This window comes from Trachurus trachurus (assembly GCF_905171665.1).
Source record: "Trachurus trachurus genome assembly, chromosome: 7".
NCBI lineage: Eukaryota > Metazoa > Chordata > Actinopteri > Carangiformes > Carangidae > Trachurus > Trachurus trachurus.
In genome coordinates, this window is record NC_139901.1 from 21,953,067 (window position 1) to 21,973,109 (window position 20,043).

A 20,043-nucleotide genomic window follows, 5' to 3' on the forward strand; every position below is an offset into this window, starting at 1 on the left:
CCTAGAAAAACTGTTTTTTGTGGCATTTCCATGATTTTTTCATTTTTTGGTGACCTTGGCTACAGCTTTCATCTAATCTTTGCACCATTTCAGGGTTTTTTTTTTCACTGGATGAGGCTTTCTTTCATAATGGGAGTGTTCAACACATCATCAAACCAAACCTTTTTAAACCTGTCGCAGACAAACCTTCATGTTTTTAACAAGTGAAACAGCGACTGTCTGCCTGCACTGCAGCTTGTGGAAACCTGAACACACCACAGCACTTGCTGGTCTATTTTAAACCAACAGTGAGCATGCAAATACCCCCACCCACAGGCAGCAGACAGCACAGAACACAACACAGACCTGCCAGCAAAAGCAAAACAAAACCAACTATACAACAGCCTGCGAATAGTAATATCAAGGGCGACGTCATCTCTATTCAGAAACTTCTAAATCCTGGCTGTGGATTGCCCTGGACACCACGGGTATAGCTGTTTGCTGCATGTGCTAAGCTAAAGTCATGCTAACATGCTAATGCTCAGACTGAGGACTGCCTGTGCTTGTTTGCTTGGAGTGAGGTGACCTGTGTGTGTTTGGCACACCCACTGATAGTGTCAGTATTGTCTCCAAAAGTGTGGAAGTTGGTGGGCCAGCTGTTCAGGGGTGGAACCAGTTGAAGACACTGGTCAACATAGGCCTCTCCGAACAGAGCCAAGTCATATACACAGTCTAGTGGCCAATAATGACTGTATAAGTAACAGCACCTTCCTGATAAAGAGTTTTTTGTTCAATAAACAAGACAAATTTGTGTTATCTGTATTAGTTTATCAATAACTATTTTGTAATTAGAGCATTTTTACACACTGGACCTCTAAGTGAAATCAGTGAGAGAGACTGTGCACCTTCAGTAAACGAAACATCCTATAGTGATAGCTACTTCAGCTCATCTAGAAAAAAGGGGGAAAGTGGAATTTGAGAATGTGCACTCTACACAGATTCAGTTCACTGAACATAATTACACAGTAAATTCAGCCTTTAATTTTCATTATGGAAAATGTTTTGTTTTTCCATTCCAAGTTGCCCAGTACATTCACATTTGTAATCAGATCACAGCTGCGGTTTGAGGTCAAATTACAAAGATTGCAAAGCAAAGTTCAGCTGTCAGTCTATGGCTCTCTTTTTGCTTGGTATGATCAGATGGTAAAATAAATCTGAAGAATGTGAAGTTATGGTTATGGTTGGTATATGTGTAGGAAGAATCCCTCATCTATCTTCCTTTTTCCTTCTTATTTTTCCGCTTGTGTGTTTTACCCTGCTCGGCCCCAAAGGCTTTCTCTCTATGCTGACATCCGAAAAAAGAGTGCATGGACCCTGAGGTGCTGGACTCTGCTCAGGCAGAGCACAGCTTAATTCTGCTCAAGCAGCTGGAGAGGATGAGAAGGTCTGAGGAGCTCACTGATGTGGTGCTGCTGGCAGAGGGGATTCCCTTTCATTGCCACAAGGTTGTGCTATCTGCCTTCAGCCCGTACTTCCAGGTAAATAAAAACTGATGCAGCTTGGATTCTGTGTAGCTCTTACCAGCAAGTCTGCTAATGCTTTGAGATGGTAATTGTTTCATACGCTATTAATCTGGTGAATTGCTGTGTCCAGGCCATGTTTACATGTGGTCTTAAGGAAACCCGGGGAGGAGAGGTGTCTCTTAGAGACACACCTGCTCAGAGCCTGGAGCTGCTACTGGGCTACATGTACCGGGCCGAACTCCCCCTTTCCAATGACAACATCCAGGGAGTAGCTGCTGCTGCCTTCCTGCTCCATGTGGACGGAGCCTTCAGGTGGAGAAAGAGGGGACTGGGAAGTAGGATGTTGATCATTAACCAATAAAGTAACACTGATCAGACTTTCATCTATACTGTATGGTGATAGCTCAGGTCATCGTGTAAATTACCATCTGTTATCCTGCTTGTAATCGATGTCAAGAACAATAGCAAAATAAAAAGGTGATTCATTGTAAATAATATAATACAATATTTTACTTCCTTGTTGTCACTGTTTTAGGTTGTGTCAGAGGCACATGGAGGCCCGTATGGACCCTTCCAACTGTGTTGGTCTGTACCACTGGGCCAGAGACCTGGGGGCCACTGGTTTGGCTGACTGTGCCTTAACATACCTCTGCCAACACTTTGCACAGGTGAGACATTTAGAAGAACTCCTGTCAAACACTGTCTCTGTTCGATAAAAATAGTTCATAGATTCAAGACAAAACAATTATCCAATTATAAAGTGTAAAAAAAATGTATGTGCCCTGAAAATCATTAATGAAAATAACAGCTTCATTACTGTATTGGCCCCTTTGCAATTACAAAACGGCATAGAGCAGATTAACTCTGATGATAATATCAATATTTCTCCAGCTGTTATCTTATTACTGCCACTAGATGTCAGCAGATGGGAATGTGTTACACACAAGCTAGGTGTTGAGATACTTCGGTTTAGTTTTTCACTTAAGCACTTTTAGGTATCCCAACATTGACTTTTTCTATGACTGAGGCATATCCAGTTTGTCTTTAATCAGTCTATATCTTTGCTGTCTCTAGGTTTGTGAGGAAGAAGAAGTGTTGGACCTGGATGCCCAGAGTCTTGGGGATCTGCTGGGCTCAGATGACCTCAACATATCACAGGAGGAGACTGTCCTGGAGCTGGTGCTTCGTTGGGTGGAGAGGCGAAGAGGGGACTCCCAGGCCGAAGCCTGTGCCGTGGAGTTACTCAGGCGTGTCCGCCTGGAGCTTGTGGATCCGGGATTCCTTCGCAAAGCCAGGAGGAGAAACCCAGTGAGAAAAGACAGGAGAGAATGGCCAAGTGATAAAAGTCTTATCCATATTTAACAAAGAATTAGAAGACTGATGAAATGTAATGCCTGTAAATTAATCTTCCAGGTATTGCTGAGGGACGCTGAGTGCTTTGGGATGATTGATGCTGCTCTCCAGACCTCAGGTCTCTGTGAGACATCAGCTCCACCTCGCCCGGCTCTTCGCTATGGCATGGAGACCACTGACCTGCTGCTCTGTCTGGGTGGGATTAACAAGGAGGGAGTGCCTGCCCGCCGTGGAGGACTTGCTGACCTCAGTTTTTGCTTTGCCCCCCATGCTAGAAAGACTTACTACATCCCCTCTCCACTGAGGGGCTGTGGAGGCACAGGCCAGATCACAGCAGGGGCAGTGACGCGAGACAACAACATAGTAGTGGCAATAGAGGCAGTCGACCAACACAGGATGAAGAGGGTGGATATCTACAGGTGTGTGTGTGTGTATTGTGTCATATTTGAACAACCCACATGTTTGACTGGCACTGCAGTCAGAACCAGATCTGAAATACCTGTGTGTCTTCCAGGTATGATCATTCAGAGGAGAACAGCTGGATGGAGGTGTGTTCAGGAGAATACAGAGACATGTACGCTTTGGGGCTGGTAGGAGATGCCCTTTACATGATAGGAGGACAGATGAAGGTGCGGAATCACTATGTCATCACAGACAGTGTGGAGAGATGGTCGCTAAAGAGAGGAGGCAGCTGGCTCAGCTTCGCCCCTCTGCCTCTACCTTTAGCCTGCCACTGTGCCGTGAGCCTGAACGACCATCTCTATGTGTTGGGCGGCTGGACACCACAGGTACAGCTTCATAGATAGCAATAATTGTACAGTCCTTATAAAAGAGAAGTGATATGGTTTACATGTATGTACACAAAATATTGAGTAGTTGTAGCTGCTTTACTTGAGGAATTTCTATATTTGTGTTTTCGTTCTTGCTTTTCTCATCGGTTTGGAGCTGGAATAGTGTTGACACAATCTTTCATTAACAAATCAAGATTTAGTAACACCTGAATCAACTATCCAGGTAGAATTTGAAAATTTCCAGAGGCAGTGAGACAAATGGGTTGAAAGAACCTGCAACAATTCAAACAAAACCATAAGCCACAAGACATCCAAATTCATCTAAAAAAATCCTAAAAGTAGGAGCTTTAAGCTTTTTGTTCCCCCTTCTGCTTAAATCCTACCCTCTTCTATGACAGCATCAGCCAGATGATGAGCCTGACAAGCTGAGTAACCGCATGTTCCAGTTTGACGCTGGTAAGGACACGTGGAGAGAGTGCTCCAAGATGAAGTACTCCAGGTACCGCTGCGGCACGGCTGTCGTCAACGGAGAAATCTACATATTAGGTCTATATTAAGGCACACTACAACTCTCTATTTTTCATGTATTAATTCTGTATGAAAGGGAGCGGAGCCAGACAATGTGTGTGATCTTCAGGTGGTATTGGATGTGATGGAGAGGACCGTGGGCAGTCACGTCGCTGTTTGAGCTCTGTGGAGATCTATAACCCAGGAACAGACACCTGGAGGGAAGGACCAACCTTGCCCACGTCTCTGCTCTCCCTCCGAACCAACGCCTCCAATATCGGAGTAGTGGATGGAAAGCTCTACCTCTGTGGATACTACAAAGGAGCCGGTCAGTTGCTGAATGCTTGTTAATTATTTGAGCAGTGTTTTGTTTTAGTACCCTGAGACAGGCTTATCAAGAAACCTGTAATCATTTTGTGTTTCTCTTTTGTCATTTTGCATCTTTCTGCAATTTTGATTTCTGTCTCTTTGCAGTTCTTTGGTGTTGTGATGTTGTTGTTTTGTGTGTTTTTGTATTTGTAGTTGATTGACATTTTGTTAACAGTCCGTCACAGCAGAGGCCCTGGCTCTTGTTTGGTAATCCACAAATGATAACAACAAGCAAAATACCAATTACCCGCTGGCTCTCCAGGGGGGTGGGGGTTATTGCATCTGCCTGACCCCGCTCTTCGTCACCAAGACAATTTCCATCTGTTTAAGACTGTTTGCTCACATGCCTCCTGTTGCTAAACACAAGACACACTGATCAGAGCGAGGGAATGCCAGCTCACTGATGACGCAGTATCTCTGGAAATTAGATTTTGGTCAGCCATAAGTCACATACTTTCTCTCTCTTGACTGCAGGCCGTCATGAGATCATCACCAAGGAGATTTTGTTCCTGGACCCTGCAGACAATGTGTGGACGGTGGTGGAAAGACGAGCAGCCATGCACGACAGCTATGACGTCTGTCTGGTCGCTAACCTCAATCCTCGAAACCTCTTTGCACCCTGATGCATCTCCTGCTGACTCTGGGTATCAATGCCAGGGGCCGTGATATGTGGGAAATCAGCTTCTCTCTTCTAAACATCACACAAATGTATCCAAGCGTGCCTTAAATCTGGGATTTCACATGTATCCATTGCAAGAATGACGACGAACATGTGAAATGTGGATGTCTAGTTGGTTTCCTTTTAAAAAGACAAAACTCTGTTTATTTAAACTTAGGTGTAAAAAGAGTTTTTGTTTTCAATCTCTAGTTTTTGTTAACTGTAACAACCAGTAATCATTTTACCTAAACAACAAAGTTGTTGGTTAGTTTCTTCAAAAATAACTTTCATGAGAATTATTAAACTACTTGACAGTGTGGAAAGAGTGTTGGTGGACATTTTAAGGGAATATTACATTAAAATGTTACTATTATCCTTTCTTAGCTGAGGGTTAGTTGAAGAATGATATCACACTCATACTCAGGAGACAATTCGTTTAACTGAAAACAACTGAAAGCCGCACGTCTGGCTCTGTCCAAAGGTTAGAGAAACAAATTCCACCTAACAGCTGACTCATTAACAGGTCATGTTATACATCATTGGGTTAGTGCATTCTTGTCCCCACCATGAGGTCTCCAAATCACCAGGGGAGGCACATTTTTTGGGGATATTTTAACTGTATTATTTTAATCTTTAGACACAGTATACATTTGTTCGCAGTATGCTTCCTCACCACTAGATGTCTCAGAAGGTAATGCACAGTTCCTTCAGATCCGCTTGTCTGGTCTTTTGAAAATCTTTTACCTATAGAGAGCTTATTAACGATTACCAATGCCATTATTAATCAATAATGGTCTGTGTGATCAGATCAGTAATAATTTATGGGTTACACATTATTTGTAACTAGCCTTTCAGATTAGCCTGCTTTGTTTTTAAGGACTCTTGCTGTGGACTTTTTGACCCTTGACCTCTGGAAGAATGATGCAGGCTTTCGGTTAGGGTTGTCAGTTGAATTAGGTGAAGGTGTTGTTATAAGATCTTCTTGTTTAGATAGGCCTATATGTTTGTATATAAGTTTGTTTATGTTGTTTATCATTAAAATGGGTTGTTTCTTGTTTGGTCAGTTTCAGGACATTACAGCCAGAAAGGATGAACTAAAACAGGCCTATATGTCTTACAGTAATGTGTAGTTCTTTTGAATTCCTGTGATCATATTTACAATGTTTTATAGGTTGAGATAATAAATGGATTCCAAGTTGTATTTTATGAGTGATCTTTTCTTTTCTTCTTTTGTTATTTCTGTGAATTTAGAAATAGCCTATATATAAAAAAGAAGAATTTAATCATGTGGTCTAACCAACCATTACTCCTGTCTGACTTCAAAGTCTCTGCCTCCTCCCAGTTTCTTCAAAGTCTTTTTCAGGATTTATTTTTTTCTCAGCTCACCCATAACAAACATCAGTGACTGAAGTGGTGGATTTAGGGTGAGCGTCTGATCCGCATGACATTCCATACATGCCTTCATATCCTCTCTCCTGCTGCTGGGCAGGTCAAGTATGAGCAGTCAGGAAAACCCACAATGATCCCAAGTGAACGCGACTCGCCGGGATGTTGCTATGAGAGCTGGCACAGGAATGATGAGGCTCCACCCATCGCTCCGGACCATGTGGTTCCCATCGCTCCTGTTGCTGTGAAACTAAAGAGAGAGAGAGAGAGAGAAAAGAGGGTTGCTGCTGCTCAGATTGGTTTGGATGAGTTTTCAGGGATTGCTGCGATCTTAAGACGTCAGATAGATAGATGTGAGGCTCTGATATTGATCTACATGGGCAACTTCCCTGCCCCTGACTTCAGCTGCTTTAGTATAAGTTCAAGCCAGTTTTGGGGGATCCAGTCCAAGTGACAGGTGCGCGCAGTGCGCAGAAAGGATGGGCAGACGTGAGGCAGACAGCAGAGGCGCAATGAACACCAGCGACCGCTCCGAGCTCGGTTGTCTGCAGGAGGCGGCATCCAGCGGCCACCGAGCCGCCGACGAGCCCCCGAGGCTGGACAGCCGCCGTCACTGCAGCGCGGACAGGCGGCAGAGAAACCCAGAAATGGAAGCGGTGAGGCGGTCACCGTCTGTGACAGCGCCGATGGAGGTGAAGAAGCACCAGCACAAACACAACTTGAAGCACCGCTACGAAGTGATGGAGACTCTGGGCAAAGGTACCTACGGCAAAGTGAAGAAGGCGGTGGAGAGAGCGAGTCTGAAGACGGTGAGTAGGACTGATGCACTGGAGAAAATAATGCAAAACAAGCTTTTCACAGCTTTGTGCTTCACTGTCTGCTCTCATTTTAAACATTTATCATGCAGGATCAAATGCAGCCAAAGTGTTGCCTACATTATTATGAACCTGTTTCTAAAAATGTCTGACCTCTTAACTTCCTCTGCTGACCCATAAAAAAGCCGGACAGAGAGAATGTGATATGCTGCTAATACTGTAGTCTTCAGCAATCTCCATCCCTCTCCCTCTGTGTGTGTGTGTGTGTGTGTGTGTGTGTGTGTGTGTGTGTGTGTGTGTGTGTGTGTGTGTGTGTGTGTGTGTGTTGTTGACATGTGATTGTTCCAAGAATGCTGCCCCATTATATATTAAATATTAATCTGGAGGTGGGGTTGAACTCCTGGGGGCCATGTGCATGTCTGTGTGTGTCTCTCCCTGTGTGTGTGTTTGTGTGTTTGTGGGTGAGCTCATGGGCTGATGCTGAACCCAGTTCTTGCTTTCAGCTCTGCCAGGCTGAGATGCCTTTGGTCTGACTCACTCAGCACTTGAACAAGGGGATAAAGTTACTACAATAGATCTCCTCCAATAGGAGTCTGACCCCCTTTACCAGCAACCCAGTGAATACAAATGCGCAAAGCAAATGCACATAGGGGAACTCAGATGCAATCAGTGTGTTTTACAGAATATCCAGGTTTAAAGCAGAATATGGTGCCAGATTAGTTTGAATAATTGTGGGGTTTATGTCCATAGTCGATCTTTAATCCCTCACTCTAGTGTGATCAGAGCACAAAGAGACAGAGACCCCATCAGGCTCAAATTCCCCTTCTGCTTTTTTAGTAAACAAACACACAATAATAGGGATAATCTTCAGATTGTGGAAGTGTGACTGGCACCAATCCTCTGGCAGCTTTCAGTCTGACTCTGAGACCTCCACCGGCGAGACAGAAAGGACAGAGAGAGAGAGAGCGAAAGACCGTAGACAAGTAGGAGGCAAATGAAAGAATATGAGCAGAGAGAATTAGCTGTGTGTGTGTGCATGCATGTGTGTGAGTGTGTGTAGGGCACAGGGGGAAAATGCTGGATTCCTTGAGCCAGTAGCCAGCACATACCTAGGATTCTTTGAAACAAAACGGACATTATTTTTGGAAACAAGACCAGGGGGCTGTTGTTGGAGTGTCGGGAGGAGGCAGAGGCGGAGGCGGTTTTAGGGCAGGAGGGAGGAAGAAGAGGAGGAAGGGAAAATGTTTGAGATTAAAGAGCTGACTTGAGACTGTTCCTGTAAGTGCCTGAGTGCCTGTTCTGCAGGAGGGAAACATGACTAATGCACAGGATGAAATGGAAGCAGGGGATGCAGGGTCTTGTGTAAACTGGGCCACTTACAGCGGCTGGGGGCCTGACTCAAAACTGAAACATGTCGGGAAAAAGTAACTCTAAGATGTTCTGGCTTTGTGCAATGTGCATCATGATGTTGTTCTTACACAACCTTAGCTCTATGCAGCTTTTACTTTATGTTGCACAATGGGACAGAGAGAAAAGTGCACCTGGATCAAAATACTTCCAGCCTGCAGATGTAGCACTACTTGTCTCTAACACTTTCTGTTATCTTCTTATGTGTTTTATCTACATGTTAAAGTAATGAGTCTGGTCTGAGACTAAATGCAGTATGGGAAATGCACTGTCGCTCACTGGGACTGAAATAAACCAGCAACTGTAGGGGCTGGATTATAGTAGGGAAGAAGTGGTTCAAACGACGTGTGTTACACCAACGCATGGACAGACCCCCACATCCCATGATGGCAAGGTGTGGGTGGAACGGGCTTCTGATGTAGAACTCCTTTAACCCCTTTAAACTTACTAATCACCTCTTTGCATTTTGTTCTGGATGAGAAATAAGTGTAAAAACAGCATTTTACAGATTTATATTTGCTGGATTATTTCTTGACAAGTGATTTTATAAAGCTGTGTTCATTATCAGTTCTAAAGGCGCTGGTTGTCAGATTTAGTTTTACCTTTCGCCTTTTGACTTGAAGATTAATCATGATGAGTCTTTTTTTTGTTCTCTAGCAGTTAAATCTTTTCTGTTGTGCGTGAGTGGAAGCACTGTCTTTCAGCCCTACTTGTCATTTGTGTATTTATCCAATTTGCAGCCCACTAACATCAAAACACTGTGCTGCTCTGAAGTTCCTGGTTCTGACTGGGGACAGCTTAGGGCTCTGTGTGTGTTTATGTGTGCAGCTCGATGATGAGGTCAGGGATCTTTTTGGCAAGAAGCCTGTATAATCCTGCTGTTAAATCTTTCACAGATGCAGCAGGAATCTGTAGTGATGCTCAGGCTCTTAGGACATGTGTACGCACTGTATGTTTGTGTGTTTGTGTGTGCGTGCGTGAGTTATCTGTGGGAATAATGGAACAGGAAGTCGGCGAGTGGCCGCCTGTCACCCCAATCTCAACCGTGACGTCACACACTCACAAAACACGTGCAAAAAGTCAGCAGCAGCCTCGGGATTTGTGCAGTGAGCGAAGTCACGCTGAGGGCAATAAATAAAACAAGAAGATGAGATGAAGCAAGCAAAGAAAGAAATTCTACTCCGACTAGTGAAATCTAATTATGATACAGTGTAAGCTGCAACACACTGTATCTGTCTGGACAAACTGTACATTTGCATTGGCTGTCACATTATAACATGCACATTATGTTCTTCTACAGTTAAGGATATCTGATTACACCGGTATTACTCATGCACATAGCAACAACATGTTTCCTGCATGTGTCCAGTTACAGTTTGGTGTTTTTGACCAATATCTCACACGCAGCCCATTATTCGAACAAACAATGAGACATTGTTGGTGAGAAGGATACTGTAGAGGTCATACTTAGACATGACGCATACGCAGCAATACGTATTTGCATGCACAAGGATGAAGTCACACAAACACGCACACATGCCCACGCTTCCTCTTCACACACATGCCCCTTTGAAATACAGTATGCTCCTAATGCCCAAAGGCTCAGCAGTGACCAGAGTGTGTCTCTCTATTGTCTGTACTCTGCTGATCAGACTCTAATGTCACATCTGGGTGCATGAGCTGACAGTAAAGTACAAGTCCTATTTTTTTTTTTTTTTTACCACATAGTGTACTTCCATTTCTTTCACCTGCTCTGTCAGCTGCCTCTTACGTCCTCCCTTCTCATTCCTTTACCTTATTTTATATTCTCCTGTTCCCCTCCTCACATTGCTGTCCCTTAAGCCAGCAGGTATTTGGGTCAGAAAACATTTGCGTGCATGCGTGCAAGCAACCGCATAGTAATGGCTCCCCAAGCTTGGGTATACTTTATTTAGCCCACAACCACTGAATATGTGTGGCATAATCTCTGACCTGGCCCACTTGAGCCTGGCGGTGTGAGAGAAACATCCTCAGACAGTGTGCCGATGATTATAGAGAAGATACAAACAAACAAACAAACAAACAAACAAAAAAACACCAACAAATATTATAATAATGTTCATCCTCGCTGGATTGCGTCACATCAGTAATAGAAGGTCAGTGTCGAGTGTTCCCTGGTGTGCATTTGTATTGTGTTGCATAACTGTTGTGGCTGATGGAGCGTGTGAATCGTGTCTTCCGATGTTGCGTAGATGTTTTTTTTCCAGCAGCTGAGAATTCACGAGCTGCGACCCGAGGGAGAGGCCTGTTCTCGCATGGGACAGAATTATTTCACAGTGTGATCAGTGCTACGTTAGGATGTTAACCCCACATCTCTTAATCTATTTGTTGTCCTGTGTTTTTTAAAAGTATATGACATTTCTTAAAAGAACATGCTGGTCTGTCTTCTCTTGGTCCAAAGCCATTTTGGTGACAGTTACTTCATCTGAAGAGATTTAGGAGCTCCTGCTGGGGTGCGTGCTCTGGTGTGTGTGCGTGTGTTTGGTGGTTGGGGGGTTACATTGGGGTACAGTGAGTGCCTGGGATTAAGGAAACAGAGTGTGAACAGTGCAGCTGTCAACCTTCTGCCTCTGAGCGCAGATCACAGAAGACCTGCTCTCACCATCCAGCCTTTAAAACCCACATAATCACCTCTAATACCCAGAGATTTTATTTGTATGTGTGAATGCGTGTGTGTGTGTGTGAATCGTATCAACACTGTCTGTGTCTTTATTTCTTTGTCTGTGCAAGTGATACATGAACTGTGGATTAAACAGTGTTACACAACGTACTGAAAGAGGAAAATGAGTGAACTGGAGGGTTTAGAAAAGAATGACATCAAGGGGAATCTGTGTTTGAGGGCACTGGATGGACAACAAGTGTTGTATAAACTATCATCATTATACTGACTGTCCCTAATGCTGTTGTTAACCATCCTCACTTTACAACAGTAATCAAACTGTGTGTGCTCTAAGCTCTGAGCTTCACATGTCTCCATACTCACTGTGTTATTCTCTCAGGTGGCGATCAAGTCGATCCGCAAGGAGCGCATCACTGACGACCTGGACAAGATCCACATCCAGAGAGAGATCGAGATCACGTCCTCGCTCAGGCACGCCAACATCATTCGCTTCCACGAGGGTAAGACTGCAAACACACACATAACACACATTCGACACAGGTCCTAAATATAGCAGTGAATTATGAATTAGCCTCAGCACCAGATTGATTTTCAGACCCTGAACGTTTCAGAAAATTACATCAGTCAAATTTAAGGCAGAATAAATCGATCTGGAGTGCCTTACACAACAGAGGAGGTGCTGTGAGATGTCAGAGATAACACAGATATTTCACATTTTTTTCTCAGTCAGCAAATCCCATCTGAAGAGAAAAATAACATTGAATTGATTGATGATTTGATCTGAGTATTCCCAATGTGTCCAAATCCTAATCTTGCTTCTCTCTCTGTGCCATAAACACACTTTGTTGTTCAAAAACTAATAACATTTCATCAGTGAACCACAACATTGTGTGATTCACTATTCTTTTATTAACATACATGACACAGTCAATTCTAGGTTGATCTCATGTGAACAACCAAATACTTATTCCTGAATTATCAAATAGTCTCCAACAAGTGCACTACTTAGGTTCGAATTAGCCCACATATTTTAGGAAATTGTGTGAAACTGTGTGTTTGTGAATCAGTCTCTAAGAATATTTGTCTTTTAAAACACTGTTGAGAGTCAGCTGTTTGTTGACAATCACATCAACAGAATGTTACCATTACCAAATCAATCTGTTGATGGATTTTAAAATGTTTCATTGGATCCATATGTTGACAGGGAGCCAGTAGTCCTGCACACTTGTTGGTCACTTGTACTCTCTTTACTTAATTACATTGTTTTGGGCAGCAAATCTTAATCAGGTAAGAGTCTTACCTCATGAAACAAATGGCCGACAATGTGCAAGATTTCTGGTGTAAACAGATTCTGATGAAAAGACTGTAGCGATTAGAAAATACAGTAAACATTTGACGACATTCTGTGGAGCAATAGAAAACACCTCCAGAAACAGAGGGGATGTGTAATACTCTGATTACACTAATCCACAGATATCAACCTTCTTCAGCCTATTAATTATTCATGTTTCTGCCTGTAAAGATGCACCGTGGCATCTATTAATGTTGTGTAGTGAAAATTTGAGATGTCCCCTAACATTCATATTATAAACACACCTGCCTAATCACTTATTGTCAACGTGTCTTGTGCAGTGTTTGAGAGCAGGGACAAGATCGTGATAGTGATGGAGTACGCCAGCAGAGGAGAGCTGTACGACTACATCCAGGAGAGGAGGAGGCTGCCTGAAGCAGAAGCCAGAAGCATCTTCAGACAAATCACATCTGCTGTCCACTACTGCCACAAGGTTAACACACACACACACACACACAAACACACGCAGGTTATGCAAATACACTGCAGGAATACAGTATAAAGTAGTGAAGGGCTCGAAGACACGTGCTGAATTGCATGCTGCAGCATTCAACTGTGCACAAGCAAATACTGTACCGCTAAATCCACTAAATCCTAATCCTAATACTGCAGAAAAACTTGACTTGAGTTTTTAGATCTCTCTGGGTTAAGAGCGCATTAAACGGTGATTGTTTTTTACAGTCACACACTGACACATTTAACAAACACGTTGTTAAATGAGTTTCATCCCTCCATCCACGTTTACTGTAAGGAACAAGTTCTTCTTTGTTTCTTTGTTTTGATTGTTGTGTACATAAAACCAAAAGGAATTATCAAGGAAATACATAAATCCTATTAATACAGAAGTGCATTACGGTGGAAGTGAGGATCTGTACCTTACAGTCAGCTGAGCTGGATCTTACAGGAAGGGTTTTTTCTTTTTTACATCATTCTTATTTTAGCAGGTTAGTTTCTGCATGAATCCCTCACATTAAATTTAGAGATTATCGTCAGGCTCCTGTAGCTTTGTAGTAGGCAGGGAGGTGGATTTTCTGCTCCTCGTGCCCTTGAATATTGTCCCAAAATAGATATGAATGTTCCGGCATGAATGAATTATTGAATGTGCCTCAGAGGTATGCAGGACACATGGAGGGATTATTAAGGCTTCAAGAGAAGAATGAAAGCAGTTCAGTCATTCGATGCTTTTCTTTTTGTGTTTTCGCTTTTCTCCAAATCAGTTCACAGATGTTTAAAAATAGCACGACTGAAACGCGGTCTACCACATGGATTTCTTTCATCCTGGTTCTCTGCCTCACACACACGGAGACACACATACAAGCTGACATACTGTTCATTTAATAATGTCTAAGGTCAAAGGTCATTTCCTCCACTTAAGTGCTCTGAGGAGGATGTAATTAACGACAGAATAGAGGTCCCTCTGGCTCATTAGCAAGTGACTTTAAGAGAAACCAACAGCAGCGTTAACGTTTCTCTGCGTCATACAGCTTCCTGGGTGGCCACAGTTATCTATAGCAGCATTGTCTGTTCTTATGATTCACTCCTGACTCACAATCATTGAAACACTTGATCCTGCAACAGACTTTTTTCTCCCGTTGGGTCCAAAATGTTCTACAGCTCTACAGCCAGCGTCCACAGCTGTCTGTGCTCCGTGGCTTCACGTTGGCCTCCAGGTGCTTAATGCCATCAGGGGATCAAATCACATCCCATCAGATTAATTAACCCAAACAAAGTACTTCCTCATGCCTGATGATGATTAAACAATCTGAGAACCTTTCTCAAGACTCTCTGATACATTAGACACATGGCCCTGCAACATGAGGCCCGACTGGAATGTATCGGCTTATAAAATTAAAAATGAAAGACAAACGCTCTGTGCACACCGCACGCTGGGTTTGTATTGTAAACTTCAGACCCTGCAGTCATACGTTTGAAACACAAAACACACAAAACTTCTGACTGTAAAGAGGGAGGAGCGGCGCAGGACCTCATGTGTATCTTTGCTCTCTTGCAGAACGGCGTTGTGCATCGAGACCTCAAACTGGAGAACATCCTTTTAGATCAAGATTTTAATGTGAAGGTAAGAACGAATACACATACGCAACCTGAGCCTTCATGTCTCTTTCATACAAAGAAGCACGGTCACGCATGCTGTGGAAAATCAAAGTTTCCATCCAAGGACAAGATACTTTCCGCCGAATAAAAAATGGAAATGTCCTCTGGCAGAAATCATTGCTGGCCTGAGCGACAAATGCATCATGGGTTATTATGACTCATCCGAAGATGAGTCATAAAAATTGTCACAAATTTTGAACATGACGTACATCTTAATGACACATTGGCTGATTTGTTTCAGGAAGCAATCTTTTTCCACTGCTGCTGTATTTAGCATGCTGGAGTGCTGCAGCAGCTTGGAATGGGAAAATAAGCATGGTAATAATGGTGATAGGAATATTTTTGGTAGCAGTGATTGGATTATTTTCCCAGCTCCGAAATAAAATGCAAACAAAGTGCACATTCAGAACAGACATTGGAACACTCTCTGCCCACAGCCATTTCAATGTGTTGCTAAGCTGTGCACACTGAACCAGCACAAACATAGTGCCAGGTCTTATAAAAAGAACCCAGGGGTCATTTTTAGCCTTATTTGGACGTTCCTTTCCTTATATGGGATCTTTGCACGGCCAAAGGGGAATGCATGGAATCCAGTGACAATCGCGCCAATCGGAGGGTTTTAATATAAGTATGCTCTGACAAAAGAAAACACTGCGTGCAGACCTCTCAGCAGCTCTTCATTCATTGCAAACCTCAGGTTCACCACATTCGCCTTTCATGGCATCCACTGCAGGAAATGACAGAGGCTCTGTGTAATGCATGGGCATGTTATGTCTGCACAATAGCTGCTCAATGGCATGTGTGAAAGGCAGCCATAAATGTTAGGTAAAACACTGGGTCCTGGTCAGGTTTGATGCCACAGATTAAAATTTAGGAATAATAATGATAATGAATTAACTTGAACTGTTACAGCTTACAACTACTCTTATAAACATTTTTTTTCGTTTTGTGGGAAATGTCTTAACAAAGAATCAACCATTCAGAGGTGGGCAAGCACTAAAGTCATAATAATGATCATACATGAAAAAAGCACACGCCCTAACACCCTGACCGTTAACCCACTCAGATGATTGGGCTCTTTGTACCAAAGTTTCACGTGATAATATAACTAAATATATAATAATATAACTCTAAAGGCAGCTTAGATTTTTGCCCCTACAAGAAGAGTGTTTGTAGAGACTGCAGCTTCTTACAATAGTCCATGCACCTCCCAGGCACGCACGTGTGCAGTATTCGTTTGTGTGTTTAGAAGAAAGAGTGTCTTATACAAGCAGTCAAGACTGAATGTCTTTGCCAGAGCACTTACATGAATACAGGAGGACCATTGCACAGATGTATCTCTGGTGGCGAAAGAGAATTTACACTGAGAGGAGCGCACACAAACACACAAAAGTATGTAGAAAGTAAAGCTGTATAAACAACACAACGCGCGTGCTCCATCTACGCTTTCTTACTGCCACTATATGTACAGGTATAATATCAACAGTGAGATGTTTTATATATACACACGGTGTCATCTTCCATCTGTGAGGTCTCTGTTTTCCTGTGCCTCTGTTCCACGGAACTAAAGCTGTCACGTTGAGTATTTTTAACACCAGAGGGACTGATAGTGAGTTGGTGCGCATGTTAATAATCTCTTCAGATAGAGAGGAGCCTCGGTGTGTTTGGGCACGGCCCCTCACGGCCTCGAGTGAGTGATTGTTCCGTTGCGTTGAGCGTAAGCAGCCTGATGTTTTTGGCTCTCCTCTCTTGCCTCACTCACACTTAGTCTGGCATAAACTCAGCACACCTATTTTTGGCTCTTTTAAAAGGAATCGCTTTGAGTTATTGTGTTTTTCTTTTTGCCATATGACTAAAGGTTCGCTATGTGCACTTGGTGAAAAGGAATGTGGATTGCGTGAGGATGAGTGTTGAAATGAATGAAGTGAATTTATGAGGGACTCAGTGTTTTGTCTGTGACTCTTGCGTCATCCAAGAGAATGAGACTCACATAAATCCTTTTTGTTGACTTGACACAGACATATAAAGATTTGGGTCCACCTGCTGGACTGTCAAACCTTTATATCAACATTTTTAATTCCAGACGTATTGTTTTAAGCCTATACTTATTCATAGAGCAGTTAAATGGAATAATTTAGTAGCTTCATAAACATTAACGGGTTTCTCTCTCTCTTGTTCTGCAGCTGGCTGACTTCGGCCTGTCCAATCATTTCCAGAGGGGCAGTCTGCTGCAGACCTACTGTGGGAGTCCACTCTATGCTGCTCCAGAGATAGTTAAAGGGCTGCCATACCAGGGGCCAGAGGTGGGTCACAAGCTGCCATTTCTGCTTCCCTCATGGGAAACTGTTTATAACCACTGTGGATCTTTCATTAAAGCTATAACGCACAAGCTCTGGAAATCTAGTCACCGCATCATCTTCTAGCAGCTAACACTAGCGTGAAGCCTCAGTGTGAGAGGAGTAGTGGGCCAGAAGTGCATTCACTTAGGGTGCTTTCACACCTGCAGTGTTAGTGCGCTCTAAATTTAGATCGCACTAAATTTGGTCCCATTTGGGTCAGTGTGAAAGCACCATCGCACTCTAATGCGCACCAAAACTAGTGTGGCCTGAGGAGGTGGTCTCGGTTCGGCCCGTATTTAACGTTTAACGGGGAACTAACGGGACCGAGCTGGGTGAACACAACCGGAAACCAGTCGGAAGTACCAAACTAGAAAAGTAGATCGGAACTATCGTTTGCCAAGAGTTATACATGCAAACAATATAGTAATAAATGACCAGAGCTACTAACAACCGGTCCTACTTGAGTCTCCATCATGAAAGTTTTATCAATCAGCGCTTCCAGATTTCAACCGGTAGTCATGGAGACATGACGCTCTCCAAGTTTGGTCCCGAGTGACAAAAAGCAGGTGTTAAAGCAACCGCACTAACTGAAAAAATGAAACAATGTATCATTTTAACATTTGTGTGAAAACACCCTTAGTGATTGACAGCTGTGAGCTCCCACCCTCAACATATTGCAACTAAAATATATTGGGAAAAAATGTACATATTGCAGCTTTAAGTTACATCATAATAAAACATAGCATTTGTATGATGTTTTTAAATGAACAAATATTCATTACTGTAGCTTTAATGCACTGGTTTTGTCTTGCATGTGCAGCAGTTAAGATGCAAAACTTAATTCCAAAATCTTGAATATCTGAAAATGTCAGAAGCAAATTACATTTGAATACTTACGTAACACCAACTACCAACAATACTAATCATGTACCACCTCATTGTATTGAATCAAATCCTTACTTTTGAGAGTTACGTGCAGGACATGTTTGTCATCATGTGTGTGTTTGTGTGCTAGGTGGACTGCTGGGCGCTGGGGGTGTTGCTCTATGCCCTTGTGTACAGCAGCATGCCATTTGATGGGGCCAGTCACCGCACACTCACTGAGCAGATCAGCCAAGGTCGCTACCACAGACCCAACCCCCCCTCTGGTAAACCTTTATCAATGTCCATCATTATATTTACACTTCTATATTCACCAGCGTGTCCAGTGTGGTCGCTTATGTGTTGTTGTTCTTACCAGTGTCTGGATAATGACATTGTGTTAGTCGCTATAAATAACTGTTGACTCTGTCCCTCCAGACGCCTGCGCTCTTATCGACTGGTTGTTGACAGTGCGTGTGGATGAGAGAGCCACGATAGAGGACGTAGCCAACCACTGGTGGGTGAACTGGGGTTATGAAGAGAGTGTGTGTGACTGCCCTTCATCTCCGCACCAAGAGTGCCCCTCCCCCCTCCTGGCTCGCTACATCGACTGGCAGAATCGGGTCGCCGCTGCCGGCAACATGACCGTGGACCCAGTGTGCCTGTCCTCAGACTCCTCCTGCCCGTCTCAACGCTCTCACAACCCCTTTTACTTCAGCTTACCTCTGAAGAGCGATCGTGGAGGGGGAGGGGGAGGAGGGAGGTCACGCGGAGGAGCGTCGAGCCTCAGGAAGTCACGCAAGGAGAATGCAATTCCCCACACTGCACAGGGAGCGTGTGGTGGTGTTTGCGCAACAGCTGCCTCCTCTGTTGTGATTTCCTCCACTTCCACTATTGAGAGAAAGAAACCCAAAGGTATTCTGAAACCGCAGAGAAGTTTTGACTCAGTCTTTCACAGCCCACCTAAAGAAAACTCTTCCTCTCAACCGTGTAACAGTTCTTCACAGCCTTATCGAACACACACACTTGCCCACACGCATGCTGAGGTCCTGTCCACCAGCCTGCCGTCTGCCTCTACGTTCAGCCAGCCCTCCTCTAAAATGCCCAAGAAGGGGATACTGAAGAACTTGTATGAAGGCGAGTCATGTTATGGCTCATCCTCAGATAGAAGAAGCTCCGGAGCAGGGGTTAAAGAGAGCGAAACAGGTGATCAGAAACACCACAGCTGTCTCCCAGCATCGGCAGATAGTCCCACCATGCGCACAGAGGCAGTAAGAAGAAGGAAGGGTATTCTCAAACGTAACGGCAAGTTTTCTCGCAGTCTGGATCTTCCTGATGACCACCACTTGACTCCCCCCTCAGCCTCTTCGATGTTCCCGGAGGCTCTGCAGCAGCTCCTCCAGGCCGCAGAGGCCGCAGAGGGGCGTCGCAGCCGACCCTCCAGCGTGGTCAGCGAGGATAGCCTCTTCTCTTCCGATTCCTTTGACCTGCTGGACCTCAGCGCCCAGACCCGTCGCAGGATGTTCTCACGGGGGCTGCAGCACAGCACCTGCAGCTCTGAGGACGACCTTGGAGACAGGGAGGGACAGAAAGAGATACTGACATGAGCCTAAGGATTGATGGAGACATCGGTTTGGTGAAAAAGTGGGTTCAGCACCAGTTCAACATTTCATGTTTTTGTGATGATCAGTGCCTGCCATCTTGAAAAGACTTAATGAACTCTGGAGAGGCTGCTTCTCGAGTACATGGACTCTCCCGAGCATTGTACTATCAATGTAGAGCACCATTTTTTGGCATATTTGTATTGAATAATAAATTAAACCTTGACAATTTAACTATTCTGAGGCAATACGGAGAAAGAAGAGACATCAAGTGGCACGTAAAGGAGATCTGATATCTGACAAGGCACCTGGATGTGGACAGTGATTCATGA

At 43.8% G+C, this 20,043-nt stretch overlaps 2 protein-coding genes across 3 annotated transcripts; both read left to right on the forward strand.

Moving 5' to 3' along the window:
• Nucleotides 1-249: 249 nt before the first annotated feature.
• Nucleotides 250-5,876, forward strand: LOC310988824 (kelch repeat and BTB domain-containing protein 12-like). Of its 2 annotated transcripts, XM_083975591.1 has the most exons (11): nt 250-467; nt 1,311-1,517; nt 1,633-1,814; nt 2,038-2,170; nt 2,577-2,810; nt 2,916-3,274; nt 3,370-3,643; nt 4,045-4,192; nt 4,284-4,481; nt 4,997-5,191; nt 5,505-5,580. In XM_083975591.1, the coding sequence occupies exons 2-10, from the start codon at nt 1,347-1,349 to the stop codon at nt 5,143-5,145; spliced, it is 1,848 nt and encodes a 615-aa protein (XP_083831717.1). In that variant the 5' UTR covers nt 250-467; nt 1,311-1,346; the 3' UTR covers nt 5,146-5,191; nt 5,505-5,580. The 2 variants fall into 2 exon arrangements, with proteins under 2 accessions (XP_083831717.1, XP_083831716.1); XM_083975590.1 differs by having other exon boundaries at nt 4,997-5,876.
• A 1,148-nt stretch (nt 5,877-7,024) lies between these two features.
• Nucleotides 7,025-19,717, forward strand: LOC310988107 (NUAK family SNF1-like kinase 1; the record flags this gene model as incomplete). Its single annotated transcript, XM_083974621.1, has 7 exons — nt 7,025-7,375; nt 11,827-11,947; nt 13,080-13,231; nt 14,810-14,875; nt 17,094-17,213; nt 18,265-18,397; nt 18,549-19,717. The coding sequence occupies exons 1-7, from the start codon at nt 7,046-7,048 to the stop codon at nt 19,715-19,717; spliced, it is 2,091 nt and encodes a 696-aa protein (XP_083830747.1). The 5' UTR covers nt 7,025-7,045.
• Nucleotides 19,718-20,043: the final 326 nt, after the last annotated feature.